At 41.6% G+C, this 14,750-nt stretch overlaps 1 protein-coding gene across 2 annotated transcripts in view; it reads left to right on the top strand.

The window, feature by feature from the left end:
* The window catches only part of MCM4 (minichromosome maintenance complex component 4), a 314,512-nt gene that overhangs the window by 101,684 nt on the left and 198,078 nt on the right, over positions 1 to 14,750 (top strand). For both annotated transcript variants that reach the window (XM_044065228.1, XM_044065227.1), the window contains exon 10: positions 11,999 to 12,119. In XM_044065228.1, the coding sequence (XP_043921163.1) occupies positions 11,999 to 12,119 (121 nt within the window). The remainder of the gene's footprint in view (positions 1 to 11,998; positions 12,120 to 14,750) is intronic.

Raw genomic sequence — 14,750 nt, 5'->3', positions numbered from 1 at the left:
AGGGGTGTATTTCTGCTCCTGCTATCCCTGGGGTGTGTCATTCTCTGGGGGAGTGGAGAAGTGAAACAAGCCATGCCTCCTGTATATCTTTAATACTGCTGACATTTTGGCACTAAAGACTGTTTTGGAGTTTAAGTCATTACAATTAAATGTAATATCTAAGTGAAGTAGTCCAAAGGTTCCTGAGGTTGTTTTTTTATGCATTTTCTCCTACATTTCACCAGATCTGCCTTGGGGGAGGAGGGTGCACCCTTCCATTAGATTGTGTAGATTTGGATCCCCGAAGTTTAAGGATTGCAAGAAGTCTGGCTTTCGTAAAAGCCATAGTGGTGATGTATTGTTAGGATGTCATGTGCTGTATACACGTGAGATGTGTGGAAGAAATGCATGAGAATCTCAGTGTAGCAAAGTGTTAATTATAAACCCATTGTCATCCTGGTAGTGCATCTTTTTTGTAGCATGGTTGTAAGTGTGCCATACACTGTAGACTGTGCACTCTAAGAGGTGCAAAGTCAAGCAGGAGAAAAATGTATTTAAGCCATGTTTGTCAAATGAGCCAAGCAAGTAACTCTGCCTACATCTCTGGTTATTGTATGGGTTGGGAGATTGCAGCACATAGTTCTGGCCAGCATTTTAAAGCTTGCCTTATTTTATTCCCTTATGTCAAATTAAATTGATTCAAAATTATACCACCTCTTTGTTGGTAGGGGGAATGAGTGTGCTGGGGGGTGGCTAGAGGTGTTTGATTCTGCTGTAGGTCCAGAGTGGGAGGCTAAGGGCAATAGGGATTCAAACCTTGGGAATGAGCATTGTGGTTACCAGATTTAAGAGGTGCCATGCTGGGATCTCCTTCCTGATCCTGGCCATAGCTTGAGCTTAGTCAGAATATGTGCCCTAAGTAAGGGTGGCATGCTGAGAAGCAAGAAAGATAAATTTATTTCATACCCATTCTCACTTAAATGGGCTGGCCAGAAGGTTTTGGTACCATTTGAGCCTATCATCTTTATTTAACAATTTAAACCCATTGACTTGGCAGGGAATTTAATTGCTCCATTCTCCAGCAACAGCTTCAGGGGTGTGGTAGGGTTCCTGGAGTAGCCATAAACTGATGGAATAGAGCCAGTTGGAAAGGCTGTCCATAATTGCATTCAAGTTCAGATTGAATAGCAGATGGGTTTGGAGATCCCTGGGGACCTCAGTTGTGTGGGTAGCTTTATGTAAGGGGTTCTAAACATAAAGTCTGCATCCAAGTTGAGAAATCTGACCTATGAAGGGTAAGGAAGACACCCGTCCATTTGATGCAGCTCCACAAATCCCTTGGCTATTTAATCTGACACTCCTACTTCTACTTCATGTGCTTGCAGTTGTTTTGATGTACCCCAGGTGGGTCAATGCCCTTTGGAGCGAATTTGTTTGTTTGCATGTAGGTCTCTGAAATTCTGTCCTTTTAAAAATGTAGAGAACACCATTGTTACCTCTATCTGCTGGGTTTTATGCTTGTGCTGTGATGTATGCATTCCCTCAGTAGATTTCTATGATATTCTGTTTTTCTCTTCAATAAAGGTGGCTGCCCAATGAATTCTGTTCTCTACAAAATGGTGCATCTGCAGATTCTTTCTTTTCCTACACATTTAGGATCAGAGTACTGCTTATTTAGTGTTTTCCCTGCAAGCGTATAGGTCACTAGTTGAACTTGGTCTTGGCTGTATAGGTGCTAGCCTTTCCACCACTGGCATTTTACCCCCATCTTTATCAGTGGCAGTAGCTCAGCAGGTAGCCTGTTTGTCTTTTTGATGCTTAAAGAATTGATTTGTATTTCAGTGTTGACACTGAGTTGGGGGAGGGGCTTAACTTGGACATCACCCAGATAAGTAAATTAAAAATGCGTGTTCAATTTCTCTGACTTGATAGCTGTGGTGGTGTTTTAAATGACCTGTAGTACTAATTAAGCGAAATTTCACCAATGCCTTGATCAAATTACCCCTGCCCTGTTCATATATACTGCCTAGTGTCTGACCTGAAAACTGGCGTAAGGCTTGTAGTGCTAACTGGCTCAGCAAAGTAAATATAGCTGCTGGGCTTCATACGTTATCAAATTTTTATTTTGCCTTCCTGTTGACTTGTGTAGTCTTCCTACCAATACCAGACTTTTATTATGGGTCCCATTGACGGTCTTTGTAATAAGCTACTTGGTTATAGCCAGTAGAAATGCGTTATATTTTGGTTTTAATCTGTTTTAAAAGCAGGTATTTCCCGAGCTGATCTTGTTTTGCTGCCTTAATCCAACATAATTTATGAATCCAGTAGATTTAGTAATTTTTCTTTAGTTCAACTTGTGTACCCTTAATTGATGCTTCCTTAAGCATCCATAGTTTACGTAAATATAAGCTTGCTTTCAAAAAGTATCACTTTTTTCTACTGTTTCTGGTAGTAGAGTAGAGACTATGGTATGCAAGGTTTGGAAATTGTCAGGGTGCCAGGGTGCTCTTCAGCTTTGTGCACTTCCCTTGTGTGTAGTATACTAGTGCTAGTGTTCCTTTAGGAATGGTCTTGTAGCAGAATTAAGAATAGGTATTTGTAACTGAATACAAGCGGACACAGAGTACAGCTAACCCTGGACTACTTGGCTTGTTAGCAGTTTACTTGCTTACTGCACAGAGTTAAGGCTACAGGCAAGTGAAGCTCTGATGCTGCAGTTGACTTATGTCCTTTGTATTTCTGCATGGGTTGGTTAAGTTGATGACCCTTGAATGTGTAGTGGAACATTCAAGAGGAAAAAATGTTTGATTCCCGTAAAGAAAAAAAGTGAAAAAAAAATCATAAGCACTTTAAGCTATGAGTATTACAGTATGTATAGCCATTCTCATTAAAAAAAATAAAAACTCTGTTGCAGAGTGATTCCGGTAATATATAAAGCAGCTTTAGATTTTTTTTTTTGTGTAAATTTTCCAACTTCACCAAGCTGGAAAATAAAACCGCTTGCCATGCATTACCAGCACCTCTTTGTTCATTTAGTCTTGAATTCTGATGGATGTACAGGCAGTTCCATTTTGAGTGCTGGTTTTTCTGCCATTTGCAGAAATATAAAAAAAAGCCTGCTTGCAAAATTATCTGTCCGGGTGTACAACCTAGAGTGCAAGTGTCGGCAGCATTCTTTTGTCATGTTTGCTAAAGTTTCAGCCGATTTTAACTTCCACTATTTCATAAGTCATTTGATTTTAAAAAGTGTAAATTTGGAAATATTGTAAACTTTTCATAATTAACATCTTGGAGTGGTATATTTAGTTTGGAGAGTGGCAATTTTCCCATTGTGATTGTATATGCATAGCATATGCTACCTCCCTAATGTGCATCTTTTAAGTTAAAAAATGTATTTGGTTGAATTCTAAATAACAAGCTAAATGGTGGAACAAACATTTGGTTGATTTTTCTGTTAATTGACTCATCGTATTGGAAAATACACCAAATTAATACGTTTTCAGACACATTTTTGCAGGAAGACAAATCCCCTGCACCTCCCTTCCTAAACTAGTCGTGAAACCATAGACAAGTCCATAAACAGAACCTCTTCCAAACCTTGGAAAGCCCACAGCTGTAGACATTTGTTTTAGGTAGGTAATGGTGATCATTTGGTAAAATGTCATCAGTTATGCCATACCGCTCAACCTGTTAATGCCTGAAATGGGGGGGATTAAAACCCCAAAATAGGGACACACTGTTAAGAGTAACAGGATATGTTGTATGTTTTATTATTTGGTGACTTCAATTCTCAGTGATTTGCCAGAAAACCAGAAATTGTATGAATAGACCAAAACTGAGGCAAAGATCTCTGCATTCTTTGAAAATCTGCACAGTTCAGAGGCAAGTTTTATGCAAATGTTATTACAAAACTGTATGTCTGCCAAATTTGGCTCAACAGTTAAATCGGTTCTCAGACATTTAGATTTGAGTTTCAATTATGAATCGTGGTTTGGGGTGTGTTTGTGTAGTATAGCCTGATAGGTTTTCTTACCAGAAGCCGCTGCAAAAATCAAACTGTCAAGGACCTATTACAGTAATGTATTCCCTAGCCTCTAATTTAATTCTTGTCAAGCATATTCCTTAATGGAATATAAACTTTCCAGTTAACAGAAAGATAACTAATCTACCACTGTGGTCCCTGAAAGGTTAACTGTTTAGTAGCATACAGTTGTTTGTCACCATATTATCCCTTTTAGCAGGATAATTATTTGTTCATTCATAAAAGGGGCTTATCCTTTTTTTTTTTTTTTTTTTTTTTTTTTTTTTTTAATAGTATTTATTATTGAAAATCTACTAGCCCATCTGTCTAGTATGAGATTCTCTCCTGCTAACATTTTAATGCTAGGGCATTATGGTAACTAGGAAAACCATGGAGATCAGTATATTAAAATGTAGCCAGCTGTCATGTTCATCAGTACAGAGGAGCCTGGCAGTGAGACCTATGACCATATACCTTTACCTTTTTTGTAACGTGCATCCTGTTTCACACAGTAACTGCTGGTAGATAAGAATACTATTTAAGGATCTCTCTCCCTGTTTCCAGATTTAGAAACACATGATGGTCCTCATTATGAGGCGCCAAGTCAAGTAATAGGCTTAACCTTACAGTTGGGATATTACAACTGTGGTAAATATACTCTAGCAACACTGGTTTTGCTGTTGGAGTAGAATGTTTGTAGAAACTGTGCTGAAAACAAAAGGCAATTTTGTTGCACGTCTCTCCCGGTAATGTTTGACAGCTGTGTTAGCAGTGATGTCAGTCTAACTTGATAATGGTCTTATTACTAGTTTTAAATACAAGAATTCCGACTTACTGCATAAATGTTTGGGCAAAATAAATTATAGATATGGGTATGTGCACATTGATCATAATATATGTACATAAAATTCATCCTAAAGCATTGAGTCCAGAAGGCACAAGTATTTTTTTTATTTAATTTTTTTTTTTTTATTTTACTTTTGATGACCGGGATAGTCCAACTGGATAAATGTACATAAAGTAAATTGAAGTTGGAGACGGTGGCTATATTGTGTTTAAAGGGACATGTTGGAAAGGGTTTGATATTGAGAGGTGATGGTACAAATGTTTGCTAGATAAGAGGTAAAGGAAGAACAGAGGATTGCAGCTGCAGGGAAGCAGTTGGCTGATTTATGTAAAAAAAAAAAAAAAAAAAAAAAAAAAATGCAGCTGGATGTTGGGAAGTTAGAAGTGCAGTTGACTTTACAAAGCGTAAGTTACTGAATCAGTGGCCAGAAACTGGTAGCAGAGATGGGTGAACAAAGTGGTGTGAGTTTGGGGTTCACCAGTGAATGTTGCATATGGAAGTTGAGACTGCAGTGAATGTATTGTTCATTCATGGTCTGCTGACATCCTATTCCCAGTATTTCTTCTAGCAGAGGATATTTGAGAGCTTTGGGATAAAGGAATGTATGGATAGAGTGGGGGAGGCAGAATTGGAGTGGGTAGATCTCTATTTAGGGAAAACAGTTTGATAACTTTCTGGATGAGCAAGAGTCAGATTTTAAAACTGGCAGTAAATAAGGTGGAATAAATACTTTTGACACCGGTTTTGGGGATCATGCAAAAAGGTGAGTAAATTGGGAGTGTGTGTTTGGTAGAATAAATTGAGATTGTGTGTCAAGGGGGGGGTTCAAATCTCAAAACTAAATTTCCTAGAAGTGCACATCAAGATCTAGTTAAGGATTAGAAGGATGCAGAGTCCTGCATTAAATAAGTTAGAGACTGGAAATGTTACCCGATTCTTTGAATACCTTCTATCAAGTTACTGAAGTGCTGTACATTTGTATATTTTTACAAGGCAATGTCATATGGTGTGTTGGAAGGGGCTCTGTGTGGATTAATAATAAATCAGACAAACTTGACTGACCATTCCAGTAGCAGAATTAAAAATGCAAGTGCTAATCCAGGACTAAGGTGCATTTTTGTGGGATTGCATTTACCAAGTACAGGAGAATAGATGTAGATGTTCATCGTGCATACAGCTGCAGTAATCACAGATGGGTTCTCTGTCATCAGGCGGTCCCTCGGTCGGCCGAATTCCAAAGTCTAGGTCCGGCGTCGGTTGTTGTTGCTTTCTTTCCTGATGTCAGTGAGGCAGGGGTATATAAGACACAGCCGACACCATTTTCTTCAGTCTTTTTTGCCGCGCGGTGCCCGAAGCAGAAGCAGTTCGCAAGTGCTGGTCGGCCAGCTCCTGAATTTACGAAAAATTGGAAACCGAAGTCTTCATTAAAGCTAAGTACCCCGTTGGGGAAACTTTTCTTGCCTCAGACCAATGTCAGAAAAAGTTAACATTTGTATTTCTTGTGGGAAGCAAATACCGCATAAGGATTTCCATTCCCTTTGCATATCTTGTTTAGGCCCAGACCACGACGTCTCGGGCTGTCGCTTTTGCGCTACTTTCAATAAACGCACTATTAAGCGTTGGGCGGAGTTCGCCCAACACTTTTTTGGTACAGCCTTTGATTATAAAATGTCGTCGGAGACTCCGACTACCGTTTTGACCAAACAACGCAAGGACAAGGACCGACACGCGAGGTCTGCGGTCCCCACCAACACCACGCCAAAACCGGCTACACGTGTTCCGGTTCTGAGCGAGACGCCTATGCAGTCCCTGACTACCGACGACACTTCTTTGGCGGTGTCTTCTGTAACCGAGACCGCAGGTTCCTCGGCCCAGATCCAGACTACAACCACTGAAGCCACTGTGAGCGTTGAGCCTCCTAATGTGGACAGGTACACTTCCACCCATGGTGTCTTTAGACCTTCATCTTCCTTTTCCATTAAGGCCTTTACTAAGTCCAAATCAGCCAGACATCCCAAGAGGCCTGTTGCACAGGGCCCATCCCCAGGCCCCATGCCTAAAAAGCAGATGCTTAAAATGGCTGAAGATTTAATTACTCTTATCAGGGGTTCCCAACCCCCTCCAGACAAGAGGCCCAGAGTGGAGGAAGATTCTCCCTCTTCTGATCAGGCCTCCGTTTTTTCAGAACATTCTGATGTAGAGGAACACTCTTACTCCCCATTTGAAGACTCTGATGCAGAGCAGTCCATTCCTTTTGTATCTCCTCCTGAGGATTTTTCTTTTGGGGAAACCTTGCACACCTTGAGGGAACACTTCCATTGGAAGGCCAAGACTTTTCTGATTCCAAGAAAAGACTTAGGGAATTTCTTTTGTTACCTCAACACAGACCTCTGGCGATACCTCCTGTTTTGGACGTACTTGATGATGTTTATTCGGAGGCTTGCCTTAATCCGGATTCCCTGCCTCCTGCCCCAGTCAAGCCTGATAGGTACTACAGAGTTCCTAACTCTCACCAATTTCTTTACAAAAGCCATAATGCTGACCCTGAAACCATTTCTCAAGGCCCCAAGGGAATGAAGGCCTCTACTGCTAAGAATCCACTACCTTCAGAAAGGTTTATACTTCTGCCACCCTAGCTATGAGGGCCTTAAATTGTCAGTTTCATATGCTTAAATATCAGCAGTTTCTGTTATCACAATTAAGAAATAAAATGTCTCAACCTGAACAACCAGATTTGAAGGAGTTGCAGGATATGATGCATAGTGCAGAACAAGTGGGTAAACACACTTTTTACAATGTGGCTATGATGCCCTAGAGGCCTCAAGTAGAGCTGCTGTTACAGGATCAGTCATTTGTAGACATGCATGGCTTAGGGAACAAATCTTGCCTGATCATGTGAAAGCTAAACTACTAGATGCTCCTTTACAAAAGGATGTGCTATTTGGTACTAATGCTGAGGAGATGCTACGAAAAATGGAAGAAAAAGCCAAATCTATGCAAACAAAGCTTTTCTACAGGTTCAACCACCACGTTTTAGCAGAAATTGGCCTTCTAAAAACTGGTCCTTTCCAGCCACGGACAAGCCCCAAAGAGGTAGATACAGGCGCACAAGGGGCAGAGGGCAATCACAAGGATCATATAGAGGCAGGCAATGGCAAACTCCAGCACCAAGAGGTGGCGAAGACAGTGCACAACAATACAGGAAACAAACCCAATGACTTCCTCCTTTCCATGCCAAACAAGTATCAGCTGGCAGCACCCTTGGGAGGAAAGCTGGCATTATTTACAAGAACTTGGCATATTGTCACAACAGACAAATGGATCCTGGACGTTATAAACAGAGGCTACAGATTTCATTTTCTCACACTCCCAAAAATGAGAGGCATGCCAAACCTGCCACACAATCAAAGGGCAGAGGCACAACTACAAATTTCAAAGCTCGTAGACATGAAAGCTATTCAAGAGGTACCTACGCACGAACAAGGTCAAGGTTTTTATTCCAGGCTATTCCTGGTACCAAGGAAAGGATCCGACTGGAGACCCATTTTGGACTTATCCATCCTAAACACATTCTTACTCGTACCAAAATTCAAGATGCTCACATTACAGCAGCTTCTTCCCATGCTGGGCAAGGAGTTTTGGCTGGTAACATTGGACCTCAAGGAGGCATACCTGCATGTCCCAATCAGACAAAGCTGCAGAAGATACCTCAGATTTCTTGCAGGTTCAATACACTATCAGTTCTCTGCATTGCCCTTTGGCTTATCTACTGCGCCCAGAGTATTCACGAAATGCCTGGCATCAGTAATTGCCTACTGCAGACTTAAAGGGATACAAATTTACCCTTATTTGGAGGACTACCTGATCCAAGCGGACAGCAAACACATACTTCTGGAACATCTGGCTTATGCAACACGGTTACTGAATTCTCTAGGATACACAATCAACAAAGAGAAATCCAGGCTAACACCATCTCAGAAAATAACTTTCCTGGGTGCCAACTTGGACACAAACACCCAGATGGCCTATCTAACGCCAGAAAAACAGGGGCAACTAACTCAGTACTTCAGAACACTAGCAAATTGTACCAGGCTTACTGCAAGGAAAATCCTGCAGGCTCTGGGCTTCATGGCATCTTGCATTCTTTTAATCCCATGTGCAAAGTTGCATATGAGGAAACTTCAATGGTACCTAAAAAACCTATGGTCTCAACACAGCCACAGTTTGGAAACAATAATACCAATAATTCCATGTTTGCAAAAGGAATTTCTATGGTGGGCCCAAGCATGTCAAACAAACACAGGTCTTCCATTCTGCAAGCCTCAAGCAAATCAAGTCATCACAACAGACGCCTCAGATTATGCCTGGGGGGCGCACATGACAGACAGGTGCATTCAGGGCAAATGGTCCCAAAAGGAAAAGCACCGTCACATCAATCAAAGAAATGCTAGCAGTGATAAATGCACAGCTTTCAAGGACCTCCTGCATCCAGGACAATTATTGATAAGAACAGAACACCACAGTAATGTGGTACATAAACAAACAAGGAGGAACACATTCATACCCAGTGTGCAGACTAGCCATGACACTTTGGAACTTGGCTCTGGAATGGCAAATCGAACTTCAAGCACAGTACTTGCCAGGCTTGGAAAACACGCTGGCAGACCATCTAAGCAGAAATATGACAGATCACACGAATGGAAGTTGCATCCTCAAGTGTTTACAAAGATAATCCAAGCGTGGGGGAGGCCAGACATAGATCTCTTCGCCTCCCACAGGAATCATCAATTGGAAAGGTTTTGTTCAAGGACCTTTCATCCAAAGGCCTGGAGAGTGGACGCCCTTTCATTCAGTTGGACAGCATGGACAGTTTACGCTTTCCCACCTCTGCCTCTTCTGCCCAAGGTGCCCTTGAAAGCAAGAGCAGACAGACCGAAGATGATACTGATTGCTCCAGACTGGCCAAGACAACACTGGTACCCACTACTGAGGAGCCCAACACATACTCTTCCCTGGCCCCTACCTCTAATGCCTCTTCTGCTGACTCAGCACAGCTACAAAACTCTTCAGTCAGCTGAAAACACTCTCTCGCTGCATGGAAAATTCCTTAACACCACAACAGACTCTACTCCCCAAAGAGGTGCAGGATGTCCTTTTGGAGGCCAGAAGGCCATCTACTAGAAAGGCTTACTCCGCAAAATGGAAACAGTTTTGCTCTTGGAATGAGAAAAAAGGCCAGGACCCTAAAAAACTGAATTTGCCTCGGTTATTACAGTATCTAGCTGAGCTGCTGAACAGTGGACTTTCATTTTCCTCCATAAAAATCCATGCCTCAGCCATTTCTGCAGAATTCAACACTGATCCACCCTTATTCTCTCACCCAGTCTTAAGACAGTTCCTCAGAGGGGCTAAGAATATAAGACCACCAAGGAAACAAGCAATACCAGCCTGGGGTCTTAATTACATTCTAGAAAAATTAACATTGCCTCCCTTTGAACCAGCTGCCTCAACAGATTTGCAGTACTTGTCCTGGAAAACAGCTTTCCTTCTGGCCATTACCTCAGCTCGTAGAGTATCGGAACTACAAGCCCTCATGGCTGTGCAGCCATTTCTCATCTTCCATCAGGATAGGGTTTCCCTTCGAACCAACCCGTCTTTTATGCCTAAAGCGGTATCCAGGGTAGCTTTAAATCAAGCCATACACTTAACTACCTTTTACTCCAATCCTCAAAACAAAGGGGAAAGGGTCCTACACTCCTTAGACATCCATAGACAGCTACGTTATTATTTGGACAGAACAAAGCCTTTCAGGAAATCAGAACAACTCTTGTGCTGTAGGAGCTCAAGGGAAGCCAGTTTCCAAACAGACTATTTCAAAATGGATAGGCCACTGCATACGGTTTTGTTACTCCTATCATGGAAAATCTGTCCCTACAGGCATCAGATCCCACTCCACCAGGGCCACAGCTACCTCTACAGCCTTCCTCAGAGGAGTTCCTACCAAAGATATTTTGGAGGCAGCCACTTGGAGTTCTGTGCATACCTTCACAAAACACTACCACCTGCCTTTATATTCCAAAACTAGAGCAGGCTTTGCAACTGCTGTGTTGCAGGGCATTCTGGCTCATCCCAGTTCCACCTAGTGCCTACCACCCTGTGTGTAGCTTTGGGATTCTACCCATCTGTGATTACTGCAGCTGTATGCACGATGAACATAGTACAGTTTTGTACCTACCATAAATGTAGATGTTAGAGTGCTAATACAGCTGCAGTACAGTTTTCCCTCCCTCCTTCCCCTCTTGGTAAAGGCCTAGGGCCTAACCCCTCTTCATACAACCTGATGGGGTTATCCTTCTATGGTATATTTGCTTGCAACTACTGATTTTTGATTATATTGCATTTCATGTATATAAATATAATTTATGTATTGCCTTCCTTCTGGGGGCACCTGACATCTGGGGCAAGAAAGACTGAAGAAAATGGCGTTGGCTGTGTCTTGTATACCTCTGCCTCACTGACGTCAGGAAAGAAAGCGACAACAACCGACGCCGGACCTAGACTTTGGAATTCGGACGACCGAGGGACCGCCTGACGGCAGAGAACCCATCTGTGATTACTGTAGCTGTATTAGCACTCTAACATCTGCATTTATGGTAGGTACAAAACTGTACTTTTTTTGTTTGACTGTTAAGTTGGACGACGGCAAAAAAGAACTCATTTCTGTGAGTGCTAGTTAATGACAAGCTGCATCATATCTATATTAGTATTGGTGTAAGCCATGTATATTGATATGTACTGGTTAATAATTGGATGCTAAATCACTGAAAGGCTGATCGAGTAATGGATTTCTCTGTCCAAAAATTTTTGGGCTAATGTGAATGATTTAGTAAGATCCTGTAGTTTGGTTGGGGAAGACCTTGGTCCTTGCTCATATGTATAATATTTAATATCTTATTGCTGCTGGTTTCAGATGTAAATAGCTGTCGGTGAACACCACTGCATTCATGTTACTTGGGAACTTTGCAATGGTATTACTGACTTATTTTTAGGTGCATAATATTCAGTTTCTATCTTCCTACATTTATTTCTCTCTTTTGCTTAAGAGAGAATTTTAAGTGAAATTCTGAATACTTGCATGTTTTTCTTTCCAGGTCAAACTGCAGGAATCTCCAGAAGACATGCCAGCAGGACAGACCCCACACACGACTGTACTTTTCGCACACAATGACTTGGTAGATAAAGTGCAGCCTGGTGATCGGGTAAATGTTACAGGTAAGGGACTGAATTGTTTGAATGCGGTGTTTTTCTGAGAATTTGCACTAGAATCCTGGGCCAGCAGAATTTGTTAGCAGTAAAATTGTAAATATTTTTTTCCATTTGATTAAAGTAGTGAAGCAGTAAATATTTGTGCAATTGTAAGGATTTTCTGGGTACAGCTGCAGAGTGCATATTTCTAATTATTGCAAAGACTTAAAGTAAACACTACCTTGTCATTCCTGTGCATGCTTTTAAACATTGTTCAATGCATTTCAATCTGCCAACCAACAGAATTAAGTTGAGGCTGCGGGGTTTACTCTGAGGATAAATTACAGCATTGTCAAGTGCAAAGCCTGTCCACTTATGCCCACTGTTTCCCCAAGGTGTACCAAAAGGAGATGGAACACTGGAGAACTGTTGCACATTATAAAGCATTCTGTTAATGGGTGAATACCACCTAGCTCTTCATGTGTACTTCTCGGCAGAAATGCACTTTCTTTTCAAATCTCATTGCGGGGGTTTGTCAGAGAAACCATTTGGTAGAGACATCAGATGCCCTTAAATCCAAGCCTCCATCTCCAAGGCAGTCTGGTACCACAAACGTCTCCGACTTTGCTTAGGCAGCAGTTTCATGGGGGTATAGAAGTGTGGGGGGTTATGGGACACCAAGAACAGATTGAAGCACATAAATATTGAGGAGATGCTTGCCCTGGTCCAGGCACTCCACTTTCTAAACCATCTTTGGTCCTCAGAACTTCAGGTTATTAGACAATACCACAGTCATGGTGCATCAGCAAGCAAGGGGGATCCAGGTTGAGGCCCCTTTGCAGACTAGCCATGTTGGCTTGGATTATAGCTTCACAGGCCAGTCTCACTCTGCAGGCAACCTAAAGTCTGTCAGAATAAGCTGAGCAGAACAAGGCAAACCCTCGTGAGTAGAAATTGGGGGTCTTCCAAGATTTGACCCATCTCTGGAAAATTCCACTAGTAGACTGATTTACCACCTGTATGAAAATCAGCTGACAAGACTTTTGTTCCAGGACTCCATGCAAGGTCAGGAAGACTGATGCCTTTTTCTTTACCTTGGGCAGGAAAATCCCAGTATGCTTCTGTTTCCACTAATATCGAGGGTATTTCTGAAGATTCAGAATGAATTTCCCAGGATCATTGTAGTGACTCCCTTCTGGCCCAGGCAACAGTAATTTTCCCTCTTCTTGGAAATGGCCAGGCACAGGTGTCACAAGCTCCATTAGATAGTATCTTTTCTCACCAGGATAGTGGTGTTTGATGCACCCAGACTTGGACTTCAGTTGACTGCCTGGATTGTGGGTTCTTTTTAACCACCTGTTTACTGCAGATGTACAGCAAGTACTAATGCAGCCACGAAAGCCTGCTACTAGAAAATCCATATATTACCAAAGAGTTTTATTTGGTACCAACAACATAACCAGAACCCATAAAGGGCTAATTCTTTTGTTTTGCAACACTTCTGTCCGTTACTATCCTAGGACCTTTCCTCTACCAAGGTTCCTTTATTGGATGTTTTGGCATTTCTGCCCATGGATCCTCTTTCAAAGCAGCCTTGAGTCAAACTGTTTTTGAAAGTTTGAAGCCTCCAAGAAAATAGGTGGCCCCTTCATGCGATCTTGATTTTGTGTTGGAAAAGCTAACACGCTCCATTTGAACCAGTTAACCTGGCTGACTTGTTCTTCTTAACAAGGAAAACGGTTCTACTGATTGCTCTGACTTCTGTAAGAAGGGTATCTTGAGTTGCAAGCTTATGGGGAGTCAACCCTATCATTTTACATGGTGACAGTGTTTCTTTATCCTTGTATATCTAAAGTGGCATCAGAGCTTACTTTAAGCCAAAGTATCATTCTCCTCATTTTCTGTCCTGAACCTAAAAATGAGTGAGTAAGGGTACTCCATACCTTTAATGTCCACAGACGGTTTGTTTTTATGTTGACAGCAATAAATCTTTCAGATCTTTGCATCAAGTTTTTATTTCTTGTGAAGGTAAGAAGGGACAACCTGTGTCAAAACAGGCTGTTTCCACATGTTTGTCTAAGGCTGTTACTTTTGTTTATATTCCCCATAGCAAAACTGTTTTAGACAGGATCGAGGCCCACTCTACCAGAGCCTTCGCTTCATCTATGGCTTTTTGGAAAGGTTGGATTCTAGAAGTATTTAAGAATCCTCCACTGTACTGATGCTGTACATTGTCATTTGCTTGTCAATTTTGTCCGATACTTCCTCTCCACTGAGTAACTTCTAAATAAGGCTTTATTGTTTGTTTTTTGCAGACTGCATATTGATAGTGTAAAATCTGAATTACTGATCTTCTGTTTAAAGTATTTAAAAACATGCAAATAGGTGTGTACGTGAATGGGTGTGCCTTCTTTGAAGGTTGGACATCGGGCTGGCACCTCAGAGCACCGTAAAATTCCACTGCCAATCATTAGATTGGAGTTCCACTGTGGTAACCCCTAACAGGGAAAAGCCAAAAGATGTTGGTTTTTAATCTATACATCAGGGATAGTTTGTCCTCGCTGTACTCGTATCATACAGATACTACTGCTTACAGCAAGTATATACGGTCTTACTGTATTAATTTTTTTATGTACTTTTTGATTCTCTGTCATTAAT

The sequence above is a fragment of the Protopterus annectens genome, chromosome 3.part0 (genome assembly GCF_019279795.1).
Source record: "Protopterus annectens isolate FY-2018-M chromosome 3.part0, PAN1.0, whole genome shotgun sequence".
Lineage (NCBI taxonomy): Eukaryota > Metazoa > Chordata > Ceratodontiformes > Protopteridae > Protopterus > Protopterus annectens.
This window is presented reverse-complemented; position numbering and strand designations above follow the sequence as displayed.